The following is a 15,821-nucleotide window of genomic DNA, read 5'->3' as shown; positions in this document are numbered from 1 at the left end:
TTTAACGAGTGAGAATTTATTAAAAATATTTTTAGTGATTTTTTTTAAAAAAATTATAAATTATATACGATATTTTTTAAAATTATATTTTAGTATAATTTTTTAAAAGATAATAAAAATTAAATACTTTAGCAATAAATTAATTTTTTTTTTGTAAAATTGAAATAATATAATTTTAAAAAAATTATAAAAATTAAATAGTACAAAAAAAAAATTAAAAAAAAAAATATTACAATATCATTTCTCTCTGTTTCTCTGCATATGGGAGATAAATTAAAACAGATAAATGAAAATAATTTATTTTTCAAATTCAACTCAAACAAACAAGATAAATGATACATTTCTATTTCTCTGGTCTCATTTTTCTGTATCAAACACAACCTTAGTTTAAACAATAGTTATGATTATTTCTGGATTTCCTACTCATTCTCAAAACTTAAAAAAAAAGTTTATTACTCCCTCCGTCCCACATATCATGTCCACTTTGCCGTTTCTGTCCGTCCCATATAACATGCCACTTTCTTTTTTTTAAAAAAATGATTACACACTCTAATCCATTTTAAACTTTTAATTTTTTTTAAATTTTAATTAAACTAATTAGTTATCTTAATCTTAATTTATAATTATTTATATTATAAAAGTATCTATTAATTACACCCCTCCTATAAAATACCTTGTCTAAAATGCAACAAACACTGTATGTGGGAGGATGTAGTATTATTTTATTTATATTTGAGGTAACTATTTATTTTTTACTAGGTAATTTTTATTTTATTTATTTATTTATTTATTTTTTCACTTTGACATATTGTCATGACTTATATGAAAATTTTTCCACAATTAATTTTTCCACGGAAATGGTCTTTCGTCACCGGTAGTGACATGTTGATGATGTGGCTACAAGTGGATTTTTACTTATTTTATTTTTAAATTTTTGTAAATTTTAAAATTTCATATGTAACTTCTCTTATATGAATAATTTGTTAAAAATATTTGAGTATATATTTTTATATATAAGTGTGTTCAATATATATTTGCATTATCAATATTTTCAGCAAAAATTATTTCAAATCCATGTAAATAATTTTTTTTTTCACAATCCTATCTACTCTAGGAAAATTCATATAAATTAATAAATATGATCCTATCAATTTTATAAAAATCCATAAGCAAGTTGGCCAAACTCTTTATGATTTTTTTATATATATTTTATTCAATTTTTTTATTTTATTTTATTTATTTACATTTTTTTTTAGATATAAAAAGAATTCCAATAAACCTCAATTTCCATAGAGCCGCTCTTAACTTTGGGTGGATTATGAATTGAGCTAAGTTTATGGACTCGGCCCACCTCGGCCCAGGATATTGCTTCGGGTTACACCCGTATTGATTCTGAAGGTCAGTATTGTTGACATCGTCTGCGAAAAATAGCATCGGCTCGACTTGGTGTTCCGTCAGTGGGTATTCAAGAGATTGAGAGGATTGTGTTACCAGTTTTCGGATTCACAAGGTCAAGGCCGACAGGAAGCGTTAGATTGAGGTATTTTGGTTTGTTTTTTTTTTTTTTTTTACGTTGCTGTCGAGGTGTTCGACATTATGCCCGACTAAATTCAGTTCTGAAAATTTTTATTTTGATATTTAAACACTCATGTACTGATTTCAATGGATTCTGATGTTTTAGTCGACTCCTATTCGAAAGCAGGTAGTCTCTTGGAGTGTGAATTTGTTTTGTGCTTCAACTTTAATCTGATATTCGTACCTTGGTAACCCGAAATAGGAAGAAATTAACAACAAGACATATAGTTTTTAAGACTCCAGGATGGCGCTAAGGCGCATTCTTGGATTTTCGGATGGAGAATTGATGAGGTCAGATGGAAAGCCCTGTTCTCGATTGATGAGGCAAACGGCTGGCATTTGTTCTGTGGGAGGAGCATTGGGTTTTTGGGTCCTTTGCCGTTTGCATTATGGTATGTTTGATTAGGTTTGTTTTTTTTTTCAAAACTTGTGATATGATCTGCTTATGTTTGATGTAACTGTTTTCGGATTCCATTCTTTACTGCTTGACATTGTTGGTTTTGAAATTTAATTTTTCTGCCCTAATTTGAGTCAAATCTAAATATTTATGGACAAATGCAGAGTTGAGCTTGTAGATGAGGAAGAAACCACAGTAAACATGTAGTAAACTAGTTTTAAGTGTTTTTACTATAGATTCATGTGGGGTTTTTTTTTTTTTGGCTCAAGTTTATTCATCATTTGTTTCTAAATTCAAATGTTTTTACGTATGGGAATTGGAGTTGTGATTCTTAGAATTGGGATAAGAATGAAGTATATAGGTTACATATGTAGGGAATTTCACATTGTCAACATTATGATAAGCATGCAATCGAATTTTAATGAGGTAATGTAAATCCGAGAAAAGAAATGGGAGCCTTATAGGGCTTCAAATGGGAATGAACCACCCCCTCTAAACGATCTACTTGTTTCCTATTTCCTTGATGGTTTCGGATATTTAAATGAACTGAGCAGTTATTTACTTGTGTAGGAATACTTCTTCATGTCCCAGTGTCTATAATTCTCTGAAATTATGAAATGCATTTATATATCAATGTGTTTGTCGTCTTTATTGACTCGAGGGTCAAGTGTTTGAGTTCTTGATGCTGATGCAGGTCCGAGAATTACAACTCCTCGAAGTCTAAGATGGGCTGCCTGTGGAGCTGTCTCGATGAGCACAACCACTGCTTTGCTGGTTCGACTATTTAGTCCCGAATGTGAACCCCAAAATATAGCAGCTTATGACCATAAGAAATAGGGCAAATAGCTGTCTTTGATTGTGTTTTTAGATTTAAAAGTTTTGGAATAATATATAGACATTGAAAGTAATGTTTATTTTACAGAGGAGTCATGCTATTTTTCAAATAGTGTTTTATACTTTTATGTGATTTAAATAGGAATTGTATCTGATGTTAAAAATAATCTTTGAATATAATGCTTTATAGAAAAAGAAATTTTGGTTAATAATGTAAAAATAACTTTGATAATGTAACTAAAGAGAGCCTATGTCGTGTTTGGTTTGGTGGGGAGGATCTTGGTAGACTTTTACCATTCATTGATTTTTTTTTAATTATTTTTTTAATATTACATTAAATATTTATTTTTTTATTTTCTTTATTATTATCAATATCTATTTATAATACTCCTTCGCTCCTATAACAAATTATCAATTTTGCTCCGTTACATAACAAGTATCCATTCTTTTTTTTTTTTTTAAGTAACTGTACTAACATTACAAATACCCTTACAATATATAATATATTACATATTACACAAATTCTAAAACTCCGTGCAAAAAGCAAACGGATACTTAGTTATGGGACGGAGGGAATATATCACATAATTATTTCAATTATTTTTTTTTTGGCACAACCTACTACCTGCAAACTAGGTCCGACAGGCAAATTCACGTCCAACCCCACACCACCGAATAGTATGTTACATATCTGGATGGTTGTTTGATATATATACGGGCAACATATTATATATAAATTAATGTTTATTTTTTAGGATAGGATTATAATACATCTATTATTCTAATAAATTACATAATCATATGATAAAATAATTCAATATTTTACTTTAATTGATTAGTTATTAATTAAAGATACAATAGGCTTTTAGCATTAACAATACTTTCGTATTATTTAATATCGTCTATAAAAAAAAAAATAATAATAATATTTTATTATAACATTATTATACAGGGCTTTATTTTATTTAAGATTATAATAATACAGTATATGGTAAACATATAATTAAATTAAATAAAATAATATTATTCACTCTAATAAAAATACATACAACAATACATAGAACAATTGTTATTTGTTAGAATTCGGTGTGCTATTGAAACTAATAAGCATGCTGCTCACTAATCGAAGCCGCGTAAATATATATATATATATATAAGATCATGAAAATTCTTTGGTATCTTTACTTGTCAAAAATATTGCTACAAAAATATAAAAAAGGACTGATGAACAACAATAAGCTTTCACACGTACTTAGTTAATTAATTACTTTACCAGAAAGAAAGAAAGAAAGCAAAAAAAAAAAAAAAAAAAGGAAAAAAGGCAGGCAGCCTAACAAGATGCTTAAATGAAGATTGAGATGGTCCTAAATTAGTTTTGAATGCACATATATATAATCATTATTCTTCTGCTGTAAACAACAACACACTACACACTGTACTTGCACACAAAAGTGTATAAAGCAGCTGATCAAATTTAAAAAAAAAAAAAAAAAAAAAAAAAGTGTATAAAGCAATCAAAGGATCCAGAATACATATGATATGAGTTCCGTAGGTTGTAAGTACAATTAACAGAGACAAATTAAAAGTTTATATTTTAAGGAAAGAATCCCTAAAGGTTGACACAAGACAGCTTGCACCCATTGTTGGAAGGAAGCTCACATTATTATTATTATTATTATTTTTATTATTTTCAGAAGCTAATTTAATATTAATACTAATACTAATACTGTAAAAAAATAAATAAGGAGAAAAACTGCAAAAAAAAAAAGATTCACCTAAAATGAATGGGTTGAATTCAATTACCATCAACTTGCACCTTATTATTATTATTATCGGTTGTATGTTTTTTAAAAGTAGAATTTATTTTTGAACTGTAAATTTGAAATTAAGAATAAAGAATATGAAAGTTAAAAAGGATAAAAATAAATAAAAAGGTAGAAGGGCTACAGATGTAGTAGCAGTAGGAAAGCATCCTCCATTAAGCAAACTGTGTTTTCAGTCAAACCGACGGTCGACAATCCATGTTCTGCTTAGCCTACCCCTCTAACATATATATATATATACATAGATTGATGCTGCAATGAATCACGGCCGTCGATGAGATTGAGATTGACGGTCGCGGAGTCTTCTTGAACGCTATAAATAACTGGAAGAAGACGAGGAGGGGCTGACTGAGCATTCGAAGAAGACGAGAATGGCAAAGCACAGCAAGAAGTCGGCAGGGTCGTGCTGGTCAAACATGTCGATACTGAGTTGCTTTGGGAGGTCCCGGAGCTGGAGGGAGGAGGAACAGTACGTGAAGGGTTACTACAAGGTGTATCCAGGCGACGAGGACAGGGGGAGGTGGGTGGCAGAGCCAGGGATCGACAGAAGGGCTTCTGCTTACATTTCCTTCACCACTGATAAATGGGACAAGCTTGACTGACATCATTTGAAATCCATCGTCTTCATGTTATTTGTTTTTTTCATTTCTGTTAATGTTGTTAATTGTCGTTAGGTAGTTCCTGGCTCTGATCACTTGTCCCTTTCGGAAGAACAAGAACAAAGACGATGAAGATGATCATGATGTCGTTACATGATGTAATTAATTAATTGATTGATTTTGATTTGTGTCTCATCATATCTGCAGTTTTGCATAATTCATTGGAGATTGGGTATTTGATTGAAGGCATGTATTGTTGTTGGAAAAAGGAGGAGCAACACTAACTTCCTTTTTTTTTTTTTTAAAAAAAAAAAAAAAAAAAAACAAGAAAGAGAAAAGAAGCTCAATAAGATCATTTTGGAAGAACATCACTTTTAAAATATTTTGCTATCATTTTAATTCATTATGCAACGATATACTTAAAACTAGCTAGCTAGCATATTTGAAAACAATAATTTTTCAATTGCTTCATACAATGCTCGCTACTTTTATAAATATATAATTTTTGGTAACGTGGGAACCTGCAACCGCTATTTTTATGATATTGATTCGACTATCGAATTTATAAGATCATGTCCAAATCCAATAGGCCAAAAGAAATTTTTTTTCCTTAAACCCAATAGTGTTTTAACAACATTTGACTTGAGTCTAACAAAGAGGATTATCACGAACTGAACTAATTAATGAAGCTTTGCCAAGGCCTCAATAGATAGGGTTTTTCTAGACCTTGGGAAGATATAATTAAGCGTAAAAGTATGGGTAAAATCTCAACCAAAGAAGGGTTGATATTTATCCACAAGAGGTTATTGATCAAAACTTAGCCATTGATGCTTATTAGGTTTTGTTTTAGATTCGGAATAACTCTTTATTTTAAAGAATAATTAGATTGTTTATGCATTTCATGCTATTCTCTTGATTAGGCATTATGTGTGTTTGTTTGAATAGTAAAAATTTTGAATTTGAATAGTTGTATGATGTGATATAAATGAGTATTGATGTGATGTTTTGAATGTAAAATTAATTTTTAATATAACTAAAAAATAAAAAAATAGATGTTTGATTTGATTTTTTTGGGAGAAAAAATTTGGATGAATAGTGCATTTAAAGGAAAATCCCCCAAACAAAATTTATCTTTGGTTACTTTAGCAACTTAATTGATCATCAATTCGGCTTTCAGTGGATAACTATCTCATATCCTCCGCTTGTAAAATTTAGGCAACATAATTTGAATCCATTGATCAACACAAATCGCTTGATTCCGACGCATTCTTATTTTTGGAACCCTGAACCAAATTACTTTTGGAACCAACAAAACTTCTACTACTTCTTTCTTCTCGATGCATTCTCAAATAAAATGAAAGTGGCTATTAATAGCTTACTTTTTTTTTTTGATCGGCTATTAATAAGCTTACTTTGATTACTATATTAGATTCTTGGCCAAAATTAGACATAACTTGTTATTATTTTTGTAGCTTTTTCTTTGCTCAAACCAAGCTCTTTTAATAATATTTAAATTCATATAAGATGGTACTAGATGTATGTCATGCACTGCGTAACAGAGAGGTTGTAGAAGGTTTGAGAGAAGAAGAAAGCAAGGTAAATATGTTATTATTTTTTATAAATGCCTTATAAGGTAAAACAATAGTATTTATAGAGTTCCCTACACACGCTTTTATGAAAAGAACTATGCTTTTAGAAAGGATATGAAATAGCAGAAAATAATTTCATGACATTGCTCCCCCCCCTAAAAAGTGTCTTGTCCTCAAGACAAAAATTCAGGAAAGCAATTATGAATTTCTTCAAAAGATTCCAAAGTCGCCTCAGCTTCTAGAAGGTGTGATACCCCAGGGTTGGGCCGTTGCTTGGCCAACTCCCGTGTTTGAATGAGCCGGTATTGGGTTATTTGAAGTTGATTAGAGGTTAAATGAATTGAATAGACTCATGTCAACAATGTGCACATTTCTTTTCGGAAGTTCTACTGAAAAAACTCTAGAGTTAAGCGTGATTGCCATAGAGTAATTTGATGATGGATGACCCCCTGGAAAGTTTCTCAGGGTGTGCGTGAATGAAGACAGAAGCGCGCTGGAAGGACTTATATTGACCTGTAGAACCAGTCTATGATCCTGACTTGCCCGACTTTGCATAGCTTACCAATCGTGGTGTCACAGGAAGATGAGCCTAGTGCCCCAAAAGTTGAGTAGCTGATGAAGAACCCTTCTTAACTATGCGCCGAACAAGGATTTTAAGATGCTTTAAGGGTGTGTTCGTTTGATGGATTTTGACAAAATCCCACTATTCATCCAAAAATTTTCCCCCAAAAACATCAAATCAAATACTTATTTTTTATTTTTTATATTATACTAAAAATCAATTTTACATTCAAAACATCACATCATCACCTATTTATATCACATCATACAATTATTCAAATTCAAAATTTTTACTATTCAAATCCCAACTCAAAATTCAAACCCCAAAACAAACACACCCTTAACAAGATTTTACCATCTTCATCAAATTTTGGCAAGGATGAACTCACTGCAGAAAGAGATCTTACATGTTTCTTGAGTAAATAGACTTGATGGATTTTTGAAGAATAAGGTAACTGAAGCTTGTAGGCAACAGGTCCCACTCATGCAATCATTTGAAATGGGCTAACAAATTTAGGACTGAGTTTCTACGCCTGGTTGGAATGAGTCGAAAGTTGCCTGTAGGGTTTCAGTTTGAGATAACCCAGTCCCCGACTTGAAAAGTTCATTCACTTCTCTGTTTATTATCAAATAACTTTATTTTAGATTGTGTAGCCACTAAAGCCTGCTTTAAAAGTTGTTGGGCTTGTTGTTTGTCAGGAACCAATTCGTCTAAATCTTCCACTATAGTATAGACAATGAGACCAACAAGCCACGGAGTTGGATGGAATCCATAGAGATCATGAAAAGGACTAGTGTTTAACGAAGTATGGTAGGAAGTGTTGTATCATAGTGCAACCATAGGATACGAAGAAGTCAATTGTTTAGGATTCGAACTACATATACACCTCAAGTAAAACTCCAAGCATTGATTATCTCTCTCCGTTTTTCCATCAGATTATGGGTGATAAGCAGTGCTCAAACACTGATAAATTCCCAACACTATGAATAGTTATTGCCAAAATTGTCTAGTGAAGATTCAGTCTCTATCTGAGATCGCATTATGAGGTAGGCTGTGTAGTTTAGAGATAGAGTTCACAAATAAGAGAGCTAAACTGGAATCAATAAAATGATGCGAAATAGCTACAAAATTGGGCATACTTAGTTAATCTATCAACAATCACCCAAATGACATTCTTCTTGTCTAAAAGTGAGAGTTGATCAATAAAATTCATAGAAATATGAGTCCAAGCCTGCTCGGGATAAGTAATGGCTACAGCAACCCCGGATTTCAAATGTTCTCATGCTTACTGATTTGACACACATGGTAAGAGTTCACAAACGTTTGCACATCTTGTAGAACTCTTGGCCACCAGAAGGTTTGGGTCATCCTCCGAAATGTAACATTGATACTCGAATGACCTCCCACACTAGAATTATGCAGTTGGTGTAAAATCTGGGCCCTCAGCTCCCCATAGATCCCATCACCAATTTTCCTTTAAATCGCAGCAAACCATCTGAATAACTATAGAAAGACATATTATAAGGTAAGATAGTAAACTTGCTGATTGCATCATGCAAAGACATATTAAAATCAAGATAATCGTTGATATCAAATATTCTCTTGGTTGTCATCCAATATATATATATTACCATATAAAGGTCTTAGAATTTTGAATCGAGTACACAATGGCGAGTCTATTATAAGTAAAAAAATCTTAATATTCTAGATTATTTTCAATACGGTGGAATCAATACCATTATAGTAATTTTTACATTTATTTTATTTTATTTTATTTTGGTCAGGTTTGCTTCAATGCTTAAGGAGGTTTGTAATAAAGTTTAAATGTTTTATTCACCAAACTCTTGAGAATTAAAGATCATTTCTTCAATTTGAATTAGTTAAATTCCTAACTACTAGGATATTATTTCTTTTTTTCAAAGAATTTGAAAAAAAATCAATATTGAATAAATATCTACTTTTATAAATTAAATACATTACAAAAGAATTAAGGATTTTTGAAGGTAAAAATCCACCAAATCCTCAATTTTCCTCTCGTAAGCATGTAGCGAGGGGTGTTGCGCGGGATTATGAATCTTTAAAGTTCAAAGAAGATTGGAACAAAAGTATTCTAGAATGAAATTCGTCGATAATAATATACGACTAATGATCACTCGCAAATAAGTTACGATGGATGTATCCCTTTTTAAAATCCTACACATATGTAATTCAAGTTTTACGAGGGACATTATCCCTCGCAATTTTTGTTTCAAGTCGTCGCAAATGAATTGAGATGGCTTACTTTCGAACTTTAACTCGGAGGTTGTAAGGGAAACTATTCCTCATAAATTTCATCGTAAATTATATCTCATGTTCCCCGAGCACTTGTACGTTTCAAATTCCTACACATGTTTTAACTAGTTTTTGAATTCATACACATGTCGGCAACCAATTAAAAATTTATAATCTAAATGTCATTTAATTCTAACAATAATTACAAAATTTACATATTCCCATTTAAACTATGTAATTCAAAGTAAATGAAAATCAAATCATTAAAATACAATAATATACAACAAATGAACTATTCCACCAATAAAACAAATGATATAAAATGATAATTAAATGTAAGGGACACACAACAAGTGATGAGGGAGTACCCGTATCACCGTTCTAGTCACGACGATTGATATGAGTCTGGATCTTCTTCAACAGTTCTATGATAGTCATATTATGTTCCATTAAAAACTACTGGACCTCTATGTTTTTCATACACAGGACTTCCTAGGGCACGACTGTTACTACTGAAGGACGATAGTTCATTTGGCACAATTGATGCTAATGTTTCCAACCCGAATATATGTTTTTTTATTATTATTATATTAAATGACCAAGCTCGGAAAACACTGTCCTTGTTGTATTATGTGTTCCCGAGCTTGGACATCTCTACTTAATCCCCTATATGTCTTTCTGAAAATTCAAACATTTGGAATATATTGTATAATATACATTTAAATTATATTTATAAATTCATATTTTTGCATACTGCAACAAAGACAACTGTTGGGTTAACATGCGTTTTATTTCGTAACCTTTGTGTAAGCCCGGTCATATGTCTCCCATTTTTCAAGACCTTGCATTGAATTTGCATATGAAAAAGATAGAATATGTAGTTAGTTATTAGTTCATACATGTCAACAAATAAAACAATACTAATCATTTTCTTCATGGTCTCTATAAAAGATCGGAACTTTTTGGTATGGATCCATTCTGCCTTACCCATCAAATTGCCCCGTGTATTCTTCTTGGTACTTTTAAGCTTTTTCTATGCATTGTCGGAGTTATAAACCCTTCTTTCCACGCGGTGAGCACCGGACGGAGAGTTAATAGAGCCCTACTCTTATCCTGTTCATAATGGACATCGTACATTCATTTATTGTATAGATCTTGGGCCTGTTTTTTAAATTTACATATGACCATTGCCTCATGAACTTGGTCCCACGTGATGTACTTTTTCATGGTTTAGAATAAATACAGTCATGTTAGGACCAAAATAAATTAATCTATACTCACATAATTAATTATCACAACTTCATCTCCGTCGCATACTATTAGCGCGTCTCTGTCAGTATGTTCTTTCACTTGCTCTTTTGTTCCTTACAATTTGATTTGAATATAGTTCGAAAATACTTTGAGACCTCATATGGCCAGAAAGCGCTGCAAGTATTACACATGTAGAAATAATACAATTTAAAGGTAAATGCATAAAGAAATTTAGAGCAAAAATATAGCTCCTATCTACCTGGACTTCTACTCGTACACATAGGTCGCCTCGCGGTAGTTGATTGAGAAGCTGCATCAGTTGTTGAAATATGAAATTCATATACTTTAAATGAAACATCAATTAAAGCACTCATGTGAAATTTACTAACACGAGGTGTCACTTTGTGTAATTAGTGATGCAACTGTTGTTGATATATCTAAATAACACAAATTTTATAAATTATATTTATGTTTTTACTAGTTAAAAATAATAATTTTATTTATGTCTTCCTCACATGATACATCCCCGACTTGGGAATCAAAATTCGGTTGTTGTTTCTGCTTTGGTGACTGGGCCTACAACAACAATGCTTATGACCTAGACAATCATGAATGCGCTGGTTGTATTGTGCTTTGTTGGACTCCTGAGACATTTGTATTTGATAGTATGTTAGGGTTTAGTGTTTCCTAGTAATATATATAAATTTCATTGTAAATATGCCCGTAACAACAAATTTCTATTAGAACAAAAATGTTCAAAATAATAAAAGATTATTTACAACGTATTCAATGCTATTATTTCCATATCCTCTAAGATTCTATTAGTCAATAATTAAACTCGTGATTAACAATAACTAGTTTAAAGACAACAATAATAATACCACATGAGATGAGTCTAGCAACAATGTAAAGCAAATGACGTTAGAACTCCGAAAAATTTTCAAGCAACAACTTCAACAAATGGCCAACGGACATTAGCAATCTTCTAAAATGATACAAAAAGTTTGACAGAACAACAAATAATATGACATTTCTTCCTCATTTATCTAGTGGGCAACAAGGGCACATAAATAACCAACGAATTATCAAAATTCGATGCAAATAAAAATATTAAAATAGTAAGTATAAGATTTTTAGGGTGAATAGAAATAATAAATTATAAGTTATTTCTTACATATAACTCTCTAAACTATGTGGCTGGTTGGAAGTATATAAACAGTAATTCTAAAATATTTCTTTGTATAATGAATACCAATTTAATTATTATTGTCAAATTCATAGATCTAGTGGTAAGATATCTCTCATTTGGGACTATGATCTTGATATGCTATACTGACCGAAATATAGACTTAGCACTGTACCGTCACCCACACACATTCACGCACTTAGGGATGACATACAGTACCGAATTGAAAATTTTGAATCATATCGCATATCGTACCAAAAAGTTCGGAATGGTAGAAATATATTCCGGTACTGTACTGAAACATTCGATATACCGATTCCGGTATACTGAAATTTTTGGTACGATACCGGTATATATTGTTTATACCGAAAATTCAATATTTTAAAATTTTTTAGTATCAAATCGATATATTCTGATTATGCCAAAACTTGTTTTAAAAAATTCAAAAAAGACCTTCCCTTGCTCAGCCAAAGAACGACGAAATAACGGCGGTGGCGACCACAGATATTCCAGCAAGTAGCGCAATGTAGAAATAGTAAGAAGAGAGAAAAAGGTGAAGAAGAAGAAAAAGAATAGAAGTGGCGAAGAAGTCGAATAAAGAAGAAGGAATGATGAAGAAGAAGAAAAAAGAGGCGAAGAAGTTGAAGAAAAAAGAAGGAATGATGGAGAAGAAAAATAACTGAAAGAGACGAAAAAGTTTAAGGAAAGAAAGATAAGAGAGAAAAATTAGGATTTTTTTTGCTATGACCGTTTGAATTTGTAGAGTGAGTTAGAACTTTTTTTTTCTTTAATTTTGTTTTTTTTTTAAAAAAATTAATTATTTATATTAATGATTACCTTATTTATTTAAAATATTATTGGTTATTTAATTAAAATATTATTGATACAGTATAATAGCGAAATATTAAACTTTTCAAAAATTAAAATCAATATCGTATCGAAATTTATGGTACGATAAATCGATATTTTGGTAGATTTATTCATCTCTATACGCACTCGACGAGGATCAAACCCCTAACCTCAAATATGTCAAGGGAAGATTCAACCATTTGAGCAACACATTCTCGTTAATTATGCATATTTTGTATATTTAGGGTGTGTGTAGTTTAAGTAATTACACTGTATAATACTATTTTATTCAATCTAATTATATATTTATTATAATTTATTAAAATTTGGAATTGATTGTAGTCACTGTAATAATATAATAATTAAATGTAAGATTACTAAAATTTATCTGAGTTTATATTTATATAATGAAACAAAATAAATATAATATTAATTAATTTTATAATTATATAATTATATAATTTATTTAAACTGTATTAGATTACACATGCAATTAAACACCTTTAGATTGTGTTTGATACAGAGAAACGAGATCGTAAAAAAAAATGACCTCAATTATCTTATTTGGAGTCCGAAGAAATAGAAATAACGTCAGTTATCTTATTTAATTCAATTAGAGAATCAGTACTTCGACAAATAAATTATTTATGATTTTTTTATTTCTTTTGAATGCATAGAATTGAATATTGACCCTGTACATTTATTTTTATTTATTTATTTTTTATACTATTTATTTTTATAATTTTTTATACTATATTATTGTAATTTTACAAAATATTATATTTAATTTATTATTCAAGTATTTAATTTTTATAATTTTAAAAATTACCCTAAATATGATTTTACAAAATATTATATTTAATTTATTATTAAATAAATAAACAAAAATATTTCTTCATAGAATTTTACTTGTTAATTTTTTTTTATCAATCCATCTAAATAGCTATTTTTTTTGTGTGTATTTTATTTTATTTTTATATTTTTCAATTGAATTATTTGATTTTCTAAACAAAAAAAAAAAAAAAAATTATTCTTTACTAATTTTTTTTTCCGACAAATTTTATTTTTTATTCTTCATTTCTCTACCATTCTATTATTTGTTATTTGTACCGAATGCTCCTAACAGTAAATAAAATTCATCTTTATTATTTTTGCAAGAATCTTTTAAATAGTGTGTTTGTTTGGGGATTCTTTCACAAATACATTATTTATCCGATTTTTTTTTTAAAATATCAAATCAAATATTTATTTTTTATATTATAATAAAAATCATTTTTACATTCAAAACATCTATTTATATCACATCATACAACTATTCAAATTCAAAACTTTTACTATTCAAATCCCAACTCAAAATTCAAGGCCGCACAAACACACGTACATCTTCGCATTTTATTCTTGTGTGGTTCATATATAATTAATTACATTATAGTTTGAATTTATGTTATTTTGGCATTATTTTTTCATTTTTACATTGAATATATATCCACACTGATACTATAAATTGAATGCGTGATATTTTTATACGATATAAAGATATATATTATTTTTTAAATTATATTAATAAATTATTTAACATTATTAAATTTTTTATTAAATAAATTAGTTTATATTATAGGTATTTTTTATTCTCTTTGTCCCTCATATTAAGTCTTGATTACTGTGGATACTAAAAAATTTAGAAAATATATAATTATTATAAATAATTAAAATATATATTAATAAAATTAGTTATATATTGATATTATGATAACTGATTAGTATAATTAAAATTAAAAAGATTATAAATTATTATAAAATTTAAAATGGGATTAAAATGTGTAATTTTTTATTTTTAAAAAAACGTACTCCCTCTGTCCTAGAACTATCACTACAAAAAAATATCAATTTTGTAACGAAATTTTTTCGTTCTTAAATCCACTTTTTCCGTTACTAATGATATTAGAGACGGAATTAAAGATGTAATTACGTTAGCTACGTGAACTTTAGAAACGGAATTTCGTTACAAATATACTATTTTTTTTGTAGTGTATAGTCTGGGTTGTGTTTGACACGAGATTTAAAGAATATTGATATTATATTGGTAGTGGGTAAAAAGTAAGAGTAAAAGACTTTTTGCTCTTGTGAGTGTATTAGTGTAAAAAGTAGTGACAATTGTGTAATAATAATGAAAAAATAAAGATAGTTTTATAGTGATATGGTTATTTATGAAAATGAGACTATTGTTTTGGGACGGACAAAAATGGTACACAAGACTATTGTATTGAGACGAAAAGAGTATAATATAAGACAAATAAGTATAACTTAACTTATAGTGAATGGTGGACTTTTTTTTCCTAAATTGTAGATGTGGATATATATATATATATACAAATGATTGCATTCTAATATTATAATTGGTCTAATATGTTTACTCGCAACTATTTCAATTTTATTTTTTCTCCAAAAATATCAAATCAAACATTTAATTTTTATTTATTTTATTACACTAAAATTTAATTTTACCTTCAAAATATATATCAATACATATTTATATCACACTAAATTATTTTAATTCAAAATTTTATTATTCAAAATCAAAATCTCTCGTAAACACCCAAACTTTTTTTAAAAGAAAAGGCAGAATGGATTTTGGTTGGAGGACCAATTAAATTAAAGATTTTGTCTAGTTGTAGATCCGGAAAAAGGCGTTACATCAAAAGCCTACCTAAAATACCCCGCCACACACAAACTCAAATTTTAATATAAATGTGATTTATTGTTATTAATAAAATATCATAACAATTAATACTTTTTTTTTTTTTTTAAAGTTATCATATGATATATTTATATTTTTAATAAATTTATCGATTTTACAAATATAATTTAATTTAATTAAATTTTTA

At 29.2% G+C, this 15,821-nt stretch overlaps 1 protein-coding gene across 3 annotated transcripts; it reads left to right on the top strand.

Moving 5' to 3' along the window:
- Positions 1 to 1,336: 1,336 nt before the first annotated feature.
- On the top strand, positions 1,337 to 2,880 carry LOC127260902 (uncharacterized). Of its 3 annotated transcripts, none has more exons than XM_051288947.1 (3): positions 1,337 to 1,540; positions 1,804 to 1,967; positions 2,667 to 2,880. In XM_051288947.1, exons 2-3 carry the CDS (start codon positions 1,820 to 1,822, stop codon positions 2,807 to 2,809), a joined length of 291 nt encoding a protein of 96 aa, XP_051144904.1. In that variant the 5' UTR covers positions 1,337 to 1,540; positions 1,804 to 1,819; the 3' UTR covers positions 2,810 to 2,880. The 3 variants fall into 3 exon arrangements, with proteins under 3 accessions (XP_051144904.1, XP_051144903.1, XP_051144902.1); XM_051288946.1 differs by having other exon boundaries at positions 1,339 to 1,540; positions 1,703 to 1,967; XM_051288945.1 differs by having other exon boundaries at positions 1,350 to 1,540; positions 1,778 to 1,967.
- Positions 2,881 to 15,821: the final 12,941 nt, after the last annotated feature.

Source organism: Andrographis paniculata, unplaced genomic scaffold (assembly GCF_009805555.1).
Source record: "Andrographis paniculata isolate CXL003 unplaced genomic scaffold, ASM980555v1 Contig62END, whole genome shotgun sequence".
In the NCBI taxonomy this organism is placed as follows: domain Eukaryota; kingdom Viridiplantae; phylum Streptophyta; class Magnoliopsida; order Lamiales; family Acanthaceae; genus Andrographis; species Andrographis paniculata.
This window is presented reverse-complemented; position numbering and strand designations above follow the sequence as displayed.